Here is a 14,069-nt window from a genome sequence, read left to right as displayed (position 1 = left end):
CCCACACACACCCACTTTCATCCTCACCCTCACCTCCCCCCACACACACACCCTCACCTCCTCACCCCCACCCCCCCACACACCCCCTCACACCCCCACCCCCTCACCCGTACACCCCCGACCCCCTCACCCGTACACCCCCGACCCCCTCACCCGTACACCCCTCACACCCCCACCCCCTTACCTGTACACACCTCCTCCCCCTCATACACCCCCACACACCCACCCACCCTCCCTCCCCCTCCCTCCCTCCCTCCCCCCTACCCTCCCTCCCCCCCCCACCCTCACATCCCCCCCCACCCTCACATCCCCCCCCACCCTCACATCCCCCCCCACCCTCACATCCCCCCCACCCTCACATCCCCCCCACCCTCTCACCAAAAAGATGTTAATATTTCACTGAACTTGTAAATACACCTCTACCGATGGAGGTGGGTCGGTCGCATGTGAATCCAGAAAATTAATCCAGTTTTAAAAATACTCCTACCATTAAGTAACCATTTTGTTTTGCAGCGTGAATCTTTTATGGACTCACATGCTGTGCACCCACTACGGAGCATTTTTTTTTTCTTCTGTGGTTTGGCTGGGTGCTTTACAGTGTTTATGTAGTAAAGTGCCCCTGTTTGCATGGTTGCCACCCGACTTTTTGCCTAAAGTTGATGCTCTTTGACTATGCCCTGGGTTCCAGCCAACCAGGTACCCAGGGCCTATGTTCTTTCCCTACACTGTACTGTTGCAAAACCCAATTGGCAACTCTCTGGCCACATGCAAGTCTCTTATAAAAGGTACTCTAGCGGATGGGCTAGGACTAAAGGCCCCAGTTGGGGTATTCCGACCCGATGAGCAAAGTCTTCTGAATTTCCATATGTGAAAGATCGAAAACCTGTTCGAAACAATAGAGGGTAGAGTGGATTGCGCATCGAAAGGATCTCGAAAAACTGTCTCAAACCATAGCGCTGCAATACACGTCCAAACACGTGGCTGAAAGAAAACGATCTAATAATGGAGTCGATGCCCATGCACACTATCACCAAGAGGAGTCACTACTTAAGCTTATGAGTTGAAAGAATTTTGCAAAGAAAAAATAACTTTAATACATTCGGACCCAACACTAGATGGTAGGAGTATGCAAAGCATGTCTATCTATAGCACACAAGCCTCAAACTACACAATTTCAGTTCACATCATTAAGTCTAATTTTCCTACTGGAAAAAAGTTAAATGCACAAAGTAAATTCCCTAATAAAGAAGATTAATAATTAGTCATTCTGGCATACAGTCAGAACTAAGAAACATGATACAAATATACATACTTAACACCAATGATCTCAACATTGAGCTCCTTCGCACATTCCATAAGGTGTCTACAGCCCTTCAGTGTGGTGCCAACCGTCATGTTCACCTCGTCACCTGTGAGATCTTCTGTTGCGATGTGAAGTAATAGCCTAAGAGAAGGGAAAATGAATCAACAGTTGGCCATAACGAAGTATGCAGATGAGGAAGACTCGATTAGGTTGCGGTACTCCAGCTTCTTTGCCGGCAATCAAAACTTTGCAAGTAATAACTATCAGTTCACAATACACTAAGAGTTGCCAAGAACTGGGACAATTACCTTGATACCATTTGGTGCAAGTAACTTTACATTTCTCGGCCTCCAAACAGACACCTACCCCCACACACATTCTTAATTACTCTCCAATCAGACCAGATTTCACAGGAGTCCGAAATCACTTAAGTGGATTTCTTCGCTTAGTCATAAGTATGATTCTTTGTCCATCTGTTCAGATTAGGCAAAATTTATAGCACTGAGCTACAAAAGGGCTCTTAAATGCTGTGGTTTATTTTTAAGACTAGTTTCATTAGCTATGATGCCCTAGAATTCCAAAACGCCACTTGCTAAGCTAACGTTTCATGATTGTTTAGTCTTTAATATGAATTATCTTCATGACGAATCCGATAGTCTCAGATCTTGTTCCTCCCCTTATTTGGTAGGGAATGCAGACAGGCACCACTTGTAGGGTAAAGGGGGGGGGGGGGGGGCAAAAAAACTACATTTTCTTTTAACTAGTATAGTTGTTTAAAATAGACTAAAAGTATAGTAGTCACTATTATCATAATATTCCTTTCAGAATCGGAATGTATACCTTTCTTCCCAACTGGTGGGCGGACTTGATCTACAACTCCAAAAACCTGATAGGAGGGCATAGGACATGCCTGAGTAAACATGCCATGCAAACCTTTTTGACCAGAGGATGGATTTTTTTTTTAGGGGAGTGGGGGAGATGTGCACTCCTGGACCAGTACACGAATAGCAGAAATTAGTTGGTTACCTGTAACTCTAATGTTATCTTTCATATAGGCACATACCTGAATCGATCCCTGTCTGGCTGTGAATTCCCAGTAATCTTAAACAGCACTAAACAGTGTTAAAATAGCCATAGGTCTGTTTTTTTAGTAGATGAAAAACAACGGATACAGCGTTTACATCGCGTTCACCAGCTATTACAATTCCACATACGTTTTTGAATGTCAGTTACAGTAAGTCAGCTCATCTAGTCTGAGTTTTTGGCTGGGTTTTGTCCTTTGCCCCAATGCTTTGCTACAAGCCACATGGCCAGCAGCAGCCATAGGGCATTGTTTATTTAGTAGCACATCCACCTTATTTAAAGCAAAATTAAGTTCAGCCAATGAGGGTGAAGTGCCAGCAGGCTTTCCTACTCCCTGCAGAGGGCACCATAGATCAAATTTCATAGCACAAGTGTAAGTAGAATATAAAATAGATGAGCCTCTGACCTGGGAGGAGGGAGGGATGTTAGGAATGTGTTTGGGATTGGTCCGCAAAATAAATCATTTGTGAAACAAAGGTAGCGTTATTCACAGTAAAGGCATAACCTTTATGCTGATGTACAAGCAAAGAGAAGCAATGTTCTCCAGGAGAGGAACTTTAAATGTGCTTTATCTATAGGTTTAAAATAGGGCATCATGAGTTCGCTCAGAACAGTATTTAGTTGCCACAGTATAGGTGGATGTTGTACTGGATGGAAGACCCTGAAAGCCCTAGCATACATTGTTTTACGAATCTCTGTGAGAAAAGCATGACCGAGTAGCTCAAAGTCGTCCAGAAGTGTGAGAATGCTGCAAGATCAACCCGAAAAGAAAAGCCCATCAGGACCAAACACTAGATGGCAGGAATATGCAAAGCATGTGATATAGAGCTCACATGCCTTGAACATAAAGTATCTGATGGGGTGTAATTGGATGGAATCCTTTTGTCTTGCATCAGACACAAAAGCCTTTCTATTTGGCTTTGTAAGTTCATGTGGTAGCAGGTGCTTGCACCAGAATGTTTCTATTCTGCCAAGAGATGAAATTGATTGTTGAGCCTAGCAACATGGTACTGGATGACCGAGTATGATCAAAGATCTTGGTGTAGAATATCTCTTGTGACTGGAGAGTAGTTTGGATGCATCTTTATTGGTATGAAGGACGTGCAGAAAGATTAAGAAGCTGAGTAAGGCCAGTCTTAAGCAATTAGAATGAGAGTACAATAGCCAGTCTTCACTTCCCTCAAGATCCTGGGGGTCAGGGGAAGCAGTGGAAAGACATGCGAAGACACTGGACCATCTGATCAAAAAGGCATTGCCCTTATACCCTGGTAGCAAAACCTGCTGGTGTAATACTGCCATTTCTTGTTTCGGATGGCAAAAAAATCTTGCATGGGTTGACCCCAATGTGGAAGATATACGCCACTTTGTTTTTACTGGAATTCCCACTTGTGACAGTCCAATTGCAATTGTCTGAGTGCCTTGTCTTGCCATCCAGGGAGATGCTCCACTGCAATGTCCATTTAAAATGGAGACTGCCCAGTTCTACAATAACTGTGGCTCTTCATACAGAGGATGGTACATCGTTCCTCCTGGTTTGGTGATTTAAAACATTGAGGTTGCGTTATTTGTTCTTGTTGGAACTGCTAGGACTGCCAATTTTCAGAGAAACTATTGAGACCTAGTCTAATGTCGCATAGCTCCAGGTTGTTTATGTGGACTTTATTTTCCACATCAGACCAAAATAATGTTATTGTATGTTACCGAATGTGCTCTACAGCCTTCCACTGAGGTTTCTGCTGCAAGTACTACTATGTGAAATAAAAGACAAAGTAGAAGTCCTGTGCTGAGATTCTTAGGGATTCACCACCACATTAGCACCCGGTGTGACTTGGAATGTGTCATCCCACTCACCATGAACTTTTCTCTAGAGGTTTTCCAGTTCTTGCTGAACATGTGCCTTAAGGCATCAAGCCCAGCAGGGATTTTCACTGTGTTTCCCAGAGATCTTTGCATGAGTTTCTAGTACTTGCGTTGAGGGGAAAGCTTTTCCCACTTGTGCTTTCAGTATTGCTCCCAAGAACTGCAGTTTTGTGCCAAGATTTGTAGATTACTTGCCTAGCCTGATAATAAACACGTTTATTAACTAGCTAATTTTTCCACCTCTACTGGTGCTGAATGGGCAGAGGGCAGTAAGTGTATTTTTTTTCTTGTCTAATGGAAGCTATGGTTGCATATCAAAGGCGGCAGAGGCCTTTGAAGCCTCCTGCCTTCATATGCGGATTACTAGCCATCCTGCTTAGAGGAGGTGACAACACCTCTGGCCAGAGCAGGCATTGTTTCTGCCCTCAAAGAGCATGAGCGCTCTCCTGCAGGGGTGTCAGAAACGGGTATGTGGTGGAAGGCTGGTCTACACCAGTCAGGCAGCAATCTAGAGGTTTGGTAGGTTTTCAGGGGCCACCTCTAAGGTGCTCTTTGGGTGCACGTCCTAATACCAGATGCCAATTTGATTGAGTGTGTGCTGGGAAACTGCTAACCAGACCCCAGCACCTATGTTCTTTCCCAAAACTGTACCTCTGTAACCATAATTGGTACACCTCTGGGCCACCTGTAAATCCCTTGTAAAAGGTACCTGTGAGAAAGTGCCCTCTTTCTGCATGGTTGCCCCCACTTTTTGCTGAACTGCTGATGTGCTTGGACCGAGTGGGCCCTGGGCTCCTGCAAATCAGGTACCCGTGCCTATGTTCCTTTCTTAAAACTGCATTGAAAACAAAACCCAATTGGCATCTTTAGCCACAGGTTAGCCCCTGGTAAATAGTACCAAAGGTACCCAAGGCACTGTGACCAGGGAAAACCTCCAAAGGCTGCTGCACTTATTGTGCCACCCTTAAAGGGCAAGTACCATTAAACTCACACTGCCTTTGAAGGCTGCATGTTCTGGTGCAAAACAAATGAACAAGTTACTTACCTTCGGTAACGATATATCTGTAAGAAACAGTAGTTAGTATTAGATTCCTTACCTTAGAATATCCCCAGGCGTCAGTCTGGATCCGGAAACTTTTGCGTAGCAGTACCCCTGCGCGTCGGTAGGCGTCGTCTGCAGGCGTCCCCTGCGGCTCCGCGTCGTCGGCGTCGTGCGCCGTGATGACGTCGCTGGAGTATATAGACGCCGCCTCCGCGCGCTGACGTCAGTTCTTTGCACACAGCTTTTCCGCGCCAGAACACGCAGAGCCATGTGAGAACCAACACTGGTGCCATTTGAAACTAGGGCCCTGAAAGGGATGTCCTTAACCCTAGGTATCAGTTCGCAGAACGGGGAGGACGGGCGGGGCGGTAAGGAATCTAATACTAACTACTGTTTCTTACAGATATATCGTTACCGAAGGTAAGTAACTTGTTCATCTGAAAGAAACAGGTTAGTATTAGATTCCTTACCTTAAAATAGATACCCCAGCAATACCAACCCCGGTGGTGGGTCTGCGAACCAATACAACCTACACCAGAAAGTCCTGGAGGACCGAACGGCCAAAGAAGCCATCCCTCCGGACTTGACTGTCCAGGCAGTAGTGCCTCGCAAAGGTGTGCAGCGAGGCCCACGTGGCCGCCTGGCAAATGTCCTGCAAAGGGACTCCCCGGCCCAGGGCAGTAGTAGCCGCCGTGGCCCGAGTGGAATGGGCCCTCAGCCCAACAGGAGGCTCCTTCCGAGCCAAAGAGTAGCATGCTTTGATGCACAGGACGACCCACCGAGAGATGGTCCGTTTCTGTACCGCCCTTCCCTTCTTCTCACCCACGTAGCCAACAAACAGTTGGTCATCCACCCGGAACTGGCGTGTGCGATCCATATAGAATGAAAGCGCACGTTTTGGGTCCAGACGATGGAGCCGCTCTTCATCCTTTGAAGGATGCGGAGGCGGGAAGAAGGAGGGCAAGGTGATGGACTGCCCAATGTGAAAAGCAGAGACTACCTTGGGCAGGAAAGAAGGTCTAGTCCGAAGAACCACCTTATCAGGATGAACAGACAAGAAAGGAGGTTGAATAGAAAGAGCCTGGAGCTCACTCACTCTCCTGGCAGAGGTGATGGCTACCAGGAAGGCCGTCTTTAAGGTGAGAAGACGGAGAGGACAGGAATGAAGGGGCTCAAAGGGAGCGCACATCAGGAAAGTCAAAACCAGGTTCAAGTCCCACTGAGGCATCACGAACGGAGTTGGAGGATACATGTGCGTGATGCCCTTTAAGAATCGTAACACAATAGGGGACTTGAACAAAGATGGCTGATCAGGTAGCCTCAAGAAGGCGGAAAGGGCAGAAAGATAGCCCTTGATAGTGCCCAGAGCAGAGCCCTGCTGGGCAAGGGAAAGGAGGAAGAGGAGAACCTCAGACAGAGGGGCAGAAAGGGGATCCACAGCCTTTGCTGTGCACCATGCCACAAATCTGTTCCACCGGCAGGCGTATACCGACTTTGTGGAGGGACGCCTGGCTGCCAGAATGACATCACAGACTTCAGGAGGCAAGTCAAATGGCCTCAACTGTCGCCGCTCAATCTCCACGCATGGAGGTGGAGACTGGACAGGTTCGGGTGGAGGACCGTCCCCTGCTGCTGCGACAGAAGGTCCTCCTGAAGGGGCAGGCGGATCGAGGGACCGACTGTCATGCTGAGTAGCTCGGGATACCAGTACCTTCGAGCCCAGTCCGGAGCCACAAGGATAACTTGGGCCCGGTCGCGCCTGATCTTCTTCAGCACTCTGGGCAGAAGTGGTATAGGCGGAAAGGCGTACAACAGACCGCAACTCCACTCGCGCCGAAAGGCGTCGCCGAGCGAGTGCCGTCTTGGAAACTCCAACGCGCAGAACTGATGACATTGCGCGTTCTCTTCTGTGGCGAATAGATCTAACCAAGGCTCTCCCCATTGCTGAAAGAGGCCTCTCGCCACATCCGAGTTCAGACGCCATTCGTGATCCACCGAGCACCGACGGCTGAGTTCGTCCGCCCTGGCGTTCAGAGAACCTGCCAGGTGTTGAACCGTCAGAGTCACGCCCTGACGTTCCAGCCATTGCCAGAGGCGCAGAGCCTCTTGGCAAAGGGTCCACGACCCCACACCGCCCTGTTTGTTGCAGTACCACATGGCGGTGGTGTTGTCCGTGAACACCTGCACTACACTCCCGTTGACAAAGGGGAGGAATGCCTTCAGTGCTAGGCGAATCGCCCGCAGCTCCAACATGTTGATATGGAGCCGGGACTCCGCCGGAGACCAGAGGCCTCTGATCTCCGCCTCTCCCAAGTGGCCACCCCAGCCTTGGAGGGACGCGTCCGTCACAACCACGTGCTCCGGTTGGGGAAGGGAGAGGGATCTGCCCCTGACCCAATCGCGGTCCGTAAGCCACCACTGCAACTGTCTCGCAGTGCCCTCCGAGATCAGGACATGGTCGGATAGGTTGCCCTGATGCTGGGCCCACTGAAACTTCAGGTCCCACTGCAGAGCCCGCATCCGCCATCTGGCGTGATGCACCAGAAGGATGCAGGAGGCCATCAGCCCCAGAAGCCGCAGCGTCAACCTGACCGAAACCCGGGATAACGGCTGAAAGATGGGAATCAGAGCCTGAATATCCCGGACCCGCCGTTCCGGAGGATAAACCCGAAACTGCGCCGAGTCGAGAACCGCTCCGATGAAAAGGAGCTTTTGAGAGGGACACAGGTGTGATTTCGGCACATTGATGGAAAACCCCAGCTCGTGCAGGAGGTCTGCCGTCATCTGAAGGTGGTGGACGACTGTCTGGGGCGAGCCCGCCTTCAACAGCCAGTCGTCGAGGTAGGGGAAGACTGAAACCCCTAACCGGCGCAGATGAGCTGCGACCACCGCCATCACTTTCGTGAACACCCGTGGGGCGCTGGTAAGGCCGAATGGGAGCACGATAAACTGAAAGTGCTCGTGGCCTACCGTGAACCGCAGGTAACGCCGGTGGGCCGGCAGGACGGGGATGTGAAAGTACGCATCCTGCAAGTCCAACGCTACCATCCAGTCTTGTGGGTCTAGAGCAGCCAAGACCTGAGCCAAAGTCAACATCTTGAACTTCTCCTTCCGGAGGAAGCCGTTGACGTTCCGTAGATCCAAGATAGGACGCAGGCCTCCCTTGTCCTTCTTGGGTACCAGAAAGTAGTGGGAGTAGCAACCACACCCTACTTCTGGCCCAGGAACGCGCTCGATGGCCCCCTTGGCCAAGAGGGCCGTAACTTCCTCCTGCAGAAGTGTCAAGTGGTCCCCCGACACACGGTGGTTCTGCGGTGGCATGGCTGGAGGAGTGGACTCGAAGGGGAGGGCATAGCCCCTTCGGACAAGCTGCAGCACCCACCTGTCCGATGTTATCGCGCGCCAGCGGGAGTGGTGATGGCGAACCCTGCCACCCACTGGCGTCACGTGAGCCCGAAAGCTCGGACTAGGAAGGCTTGGATGCCGCAGCGGAGGGAGGCGTGGACTGACCACGACGCTGGCCTCTACCGCCACCACGGCGGAAACCACGGGCGCCACCGCGCTGGGGAGCACTCTGCGCCGCGTGGCTGGCAGCACGTGTGGGACCTCCTCTCCCTTGGCCCCGAAAGGGCCGAAACGAACCCGTCTGCTGGCGCTGGGTCGAGAGACCCAAGGACTTGGCCGTGACCCTGGAGTCCTTGAAGCGCTCCAGCGCGTGGTCCGCTTTGTCACCAAATAGGCGACTGCCATCAAATGGCATGTCCATAAGTGTATTTTGGACGTCTGGTGAGAAGTTGGCAGATCTCAGCCAGGCATGGCGACGAATCGCCACCGTAGTGGACATGGCCCGTCCCAGTGAGTCCGTGGTGTCCAGACCACAACGGATCGAGTACCGCGCCGCATCCCGGCCTTCAACCAAGGCCCGGGTGAGCTTGTCCCGCACTTCCTGGGGGCATTGCGGCAAACACTCCTCGACCGTATCCCACAGGGAGTGGGTGTAGCGGCCCAAGAGGCACGCGGTGTTACAAGACCGCAGTCCAGCGCTCAAAGAGGAAAACACTTTTTTTCCAAATTGGTCGTACCTCTTTGATTCCCGGTCGGGCGGAGCCGACGGAAATGCGGACTGTGAAGTGGAGGCCTGGATCACCAGACTCTCCGGGGAGGGATGGGTGGACAGGAAGGCAGGGTCGTCCGAGCAGGGACGGTGACGCCTGGCAACGTTCCGGTCAACCGGCGCACCAGAAGCGGGCCTGGACCAGGTGCCCAGAAGGACATCCGTCAGGGCCTCATTAAACGGCAGCAGAGGCTCCTGGGGGCATGACTGCGGTTTAAAAACTTCCGTCAGGATATTCGGTTTGACCTTCGCGACGGGGAGCTCAAGGTGTAAGGCCTTGGCAGCCCTCATCAGGACCACCGAATAGGCAGCACCCGCCTCGGACGCCACAGGGGACGGAGAGACAAACCCAGGGTTGGGCGACTCGTCCAGGCCACTGGCATCACCCAGATCACCTACCCAGTCCACATCGTACTGGCAGGCACGGGATAGAGGGTCCTCAGACCCCTCCCAACCCTCTCCATACTCCTCCTCGTCATACCCATATTCTGGGTCGACGATATAGACATCGGGGTCAACGGGCCCCATCGGCGTCGGGTCCGGCGTCGGCCGACGCCGGTCCGGCTCCGAGTCCGGAGTCGGGGAGGAAAGGGGGGTGGCGCCGCGCGGCGTCGGTGCCGGGGACCCGACGCCGGCCGGAGCCGACGGCGGAGTCGCTGCACCACGCGGGGGCGGTACCACGGGTTGGCCCACAGGAACCGACGCCGGAGAGGCCGGGAGACCAGCCGGCGACGAACCAGAGGGAACCAGCGGCGCCGGGGCCGGAGCCACCGGCGGCGCCGGGGCAGGAGCACCCGAACCGCTCGGGCCCCCAGACGGGACCGACGGGCCCGCAGGCGCCGAAGGCCCCGCCGGAGAAGACCTCGCCCTCATAGCAATGAGGAAGGCCTCGATCTCCTCACGCGACGCGCCTTCCCCAGGGACCGACAGGTGTGGGGTAGACGGCGTCGGCGACCCATGCGGGACCGCGGGGGTGGGGTCACCCGAGCCCCCGGCCGCAGCACGCGGACGTCGGGGGGAGTCGGGGGTGCGATGGCGACGCCCCGACTTCTTGTGCTTACCTGACGAGCCGGAGGAATGGTGGCGACTCCCGGAGCGCCCATGGCGGCTCCGCGACCGCTCCCTCGACCGCTCCCTCGACCTCCGACCGGACCGGGACCGCTCTCGACGCGGGGCCGACAACCGGAGCTCGAGAAGCTTGCGGGACCGCTCCCGCCTAGCTTTTCCAGTCAAGGCCCGACAGTCGACGCAGGACTCCACGTCGTGGTCCGCGCCCAGACACCGGAGGCAGAGTCGATGGTGGTCGGTGACCGACATCAGGCGGTCGCACTCGTCACAACTCTTGAAACCGGGCATCCTACCGGCACCGTAAAGATCAATCAAAAAAAACTTGGTCAAAAGACCGGAGTACTGCTCTTCGGATCTGCGCTAACTGGCGCGGAAAAAAGAAGAACTGACGTCAGCGCGCGGAGGCGGCGTCTATATACTCCAGCGACGTCATCACGGCGCACGACGCCGACGACGCGGAGCCGCAGGGGACGCCTGCAGACGACGCCTACCGACGCGCAGGGGTACTGCTACGCAAAAGTTTCCGGATCCAGACTGACGCCTGGGGATATTCTAAGGTAAGGAATCTAATACTAACCTGTTTCTTTCAGATTGGAGTCAACATGTCACATCCTTGTGCGCCATGCCTACAACCCATTGCCCTGGCATAGATCAGTCACCCCTCTAGCTGTGTGCACTATACCAGTGGTGAGGGTACAGGTGCACGAGCCCCGTACCTTTATAGTGTCTAAGTCAATTCTTAATAAGTAAAAACAATGTTCACAAGGAACTCATTTACTCAATTAATACATTTTGTGGCAAGAAATAGTATACCTTGCGTGAATCAAGCAGAGACAAAAAACATATAGGATGGAACCTAAATTCAATCAGGTCAATCAATATTGTAGCATTTTTATAGAAGCCCACAGAACAGGTATTGAAACTGTACTCACTTCAGCCGAAGTCAGTAATTTATTTTGCATTACGATATTCAAAGTACAAATGAGGCATAAAAGTATTATTCAATTGTGTATTTACACTATATATATTTTTACATTTTAACGTGATTTTGTGAACCCCAGAAAGGCGACCCATAACCAGAGAATGCAATAAAGGTAGTGCTAATAAAAAGCGAGGAATTTGTTATTGGTACTTAAAAGAGGAGCTCTTGGGAAATATAGTGCAATCAATTTTTATAAGAATTTTTTGTTTTCTTAGGCGCTCTTTTTAGATGTCGACGTTTCGACGGTCTCGTGATATAGGGTCCCTTCAGGACAGGAATTCTGGGGACTAAATAGAGGACATAGTTTTAGCTGGAGCAAGAAGGAGTACAGTAAGTAGGCTTGGTAGAGAGGGCTATTAGCTTACTGATTAGCACATAGAAGTGCCCAAAAATGCAGGAATCTTCCTAAATAATTTCAGGGTACTCTGGTGGTGTCCAGGAAGAGTAAGTCCTAATAATGACATAGTAAGTGGAAATTACCACTTATACGCTAGTGTGTGTCGGCACAGTGAATATGGTGCTGAGGGAAATGGCTTACCCTGTCACAGTTAGCCAATTGGGCTGCACGTATTATTCACGGCAACCAACGGTTTCCTTAGGTCCTAATGGTAAAAAGGTTTTCATCCATAAGCCTAGACAATACTTAAGGCAGAAACTCTATTCATACTAAAAGGCAGCATAGTAGTTAATAAATCTACTCACCAAGTAATTGAGGTGAGTGAATCAATCAAGTCAATCATTCATCATGTTGTCTATTTTATTTATAGGGATAATTGGGTAGTCAACCAAGGCCAGCTGTCTCAACATGAATACGGTCATTGCACGTGGGTCAGAGATCCTACTCACCAGATAGAAGTGTGGTGAGTAATTCAATTACTACACTTAAGGCCGTCAGGGGTTCTAGAAGTGACAGATGAGTCACAATTGGACTTTCATCAATGGCGGTAATACAACAAAAATTACAGTGTGGCTAACGTGGCTTACCGAATAGTCCAGACAACGGGGAGCTCTCGTAGACAGTCCTTTACAAAGACACAGTTGCTGGCGGGCATTATTTAAAAAAAAAATTATTTTGAAGGTTTTATGGAGCACGAACAAGATCCTTGCGGACATCAGATCGCTTTCCAGTGATCAGAGCTGAATTATACATAAATAGCATGACACATTATACAGGTAATAATATGAAGGAGAGAACAAGCATGGGATAATAGTATGAATGCACAGTAAGTCGTGGAGTACAGAAGCATAACAGAACAAAAAAACAAAGGAACAGTCGTGGAGAGCATAACAGGAGTATCTCGATTGATTAAAGTCCAGGGCAGGATAACAGGCCTAGGAAGATTAGATGGACCCTTAACAAAGTAGTAAGGGTACTATTGCTCTCCAGATTTGCTTAGCGTCTAGTCAAGAAATGTTGCCATGAGAATCGCTTTTACTTCCTTTAAAGAGACGGTAGAAGAGTTCAATCTGGTTTCTGGGAGAAGAGTATTCTAAATCCTAGGTGCCATCCCAGAGAAGGTTTGTTAATATGTTTTCTTTTTGTTGAATCTTTGAGGTTTCAGTAGTAGGTTGTCAGCACCCCTAGAGGACCTAGACCCACCGGAGATGGTCAATTTCTGTGCAAGGTAACTGGGCGCCATATGGTTTAAGGCCTCATGTGTCATGCAGGCTATTTTTAGATTAATTCTTGCTTCAAGCGGAAGCCAATTCAAGGATTTCAGAGAAGGGGAGATGTGGGAACTTCTTTTCGAGCCAGTGATGAGTCTTGCTGTGGTGTTTCTTGAGGCTCTCAGGGGAGCTGTGATCGCTTTTGGAAGGCCACATAGAGAAACACTTCCGTATACCACACGCGGGATAACTAGAACTTGTACAGCCAGCTTGAAGTCATTGAATGGCAGGAAGGGCTTCAGCTTCCTCAAAGTGTTTATCTGGAAGTTTGCTCCCTTTGTAGCATTGCTAATGTGTTTCTGCACAGTGAGATTGCTGTCCAGAGTTATTCCTATGGATTTTGCAGAGTCCACGATAGTAGGTTGAATGTTGAGTGCAGTGAGATGTTGGATTAGGTCTTGTAAAAAAGGGGATTTTAGAGGGTGTAAGAAGGAATTCGGTCTACAGAGCGTTCAGTTTGAGGTGGTGTTCTGCCAACTATGTTTGGGTGTTCGAGTGTGGTGTTAAGCCGTTTAATGTCTTCTAAGGTATTGATCTTAAGTTCAGGGTTGTGGAATTTAATAAAATATCTACTTGTCCATGGGGCAGGCTGTTTAATAAATCTACTTGTCCTGTAACAAAATCTACTTGTCCCTTTTATGCCATGTAATGCAGCAATAAATTACGCAGCAATCTCATTATATAAGAGTTCTGCTATAGCATCTCTGATTATGCCAGGGTTCATACCATAATAGTGTTTGAATACTAGCAATTCCCTTATGCTGCTATGTTTCTGCAGGTCTACATACTGGGGCTAGGGTTGTCGTAAGCAATGGTTCCATGGTTGGATTGCCCTTTTTAGTCTGTGCAAACCTACTAATGTGCATGTTTTAAGGGTTTTCAACAATTCTTCTCTAATCATTTCCCATACTGAGAACGGTTGGAAATTTACTATTGACAGTGGCAGACT

At 50.3% G+C, this 14,069-nt stretch overlaps 1 protein-coding gene across 2 annotated transcripts in view; it reads right to left on the bottom strand.

The window, feature by feature from the left end:
- AZIN1 (antizyme inhibitor 1) overlaps nucleotides 1-14,069 on the bottom strand; it is a 590,344-nt gene that overhangs the window by 349,799 nt on the left and 226,476 nt on the right. For both annotated transcript variants that reach the window (XM_078686910.1, XM_078686911.1), the window contains exon 6: nucleotides 1,313-1,444. In XM_078686910.1, the coding sequence (XP_078543036.1) occupies nucleotides 1,313-1,444 (132 nt within the window). The remainder of the gene's footprint in view (nucleotides 1-1,312; nucleotides 1,445-14,069) is intronic.

The sequence above is a fragment of the Lissotriton helveticus genome, chromosome 4_1, assembly GCF_964261635.1.
Source record: "Lissotriton helveticus chromosome 4_1, aLisHel1.1, whole genome shotgun sequence".
Lineage (NCBI taxonomy): Eukaryota > Metazoa > Chordata > Amphibia > Caudata > Salamandridae > Lissotriton > Lissotriton helveticus.
This window is presented reverse-complemented; position numbering and strand designations above follow the sequence as displayed.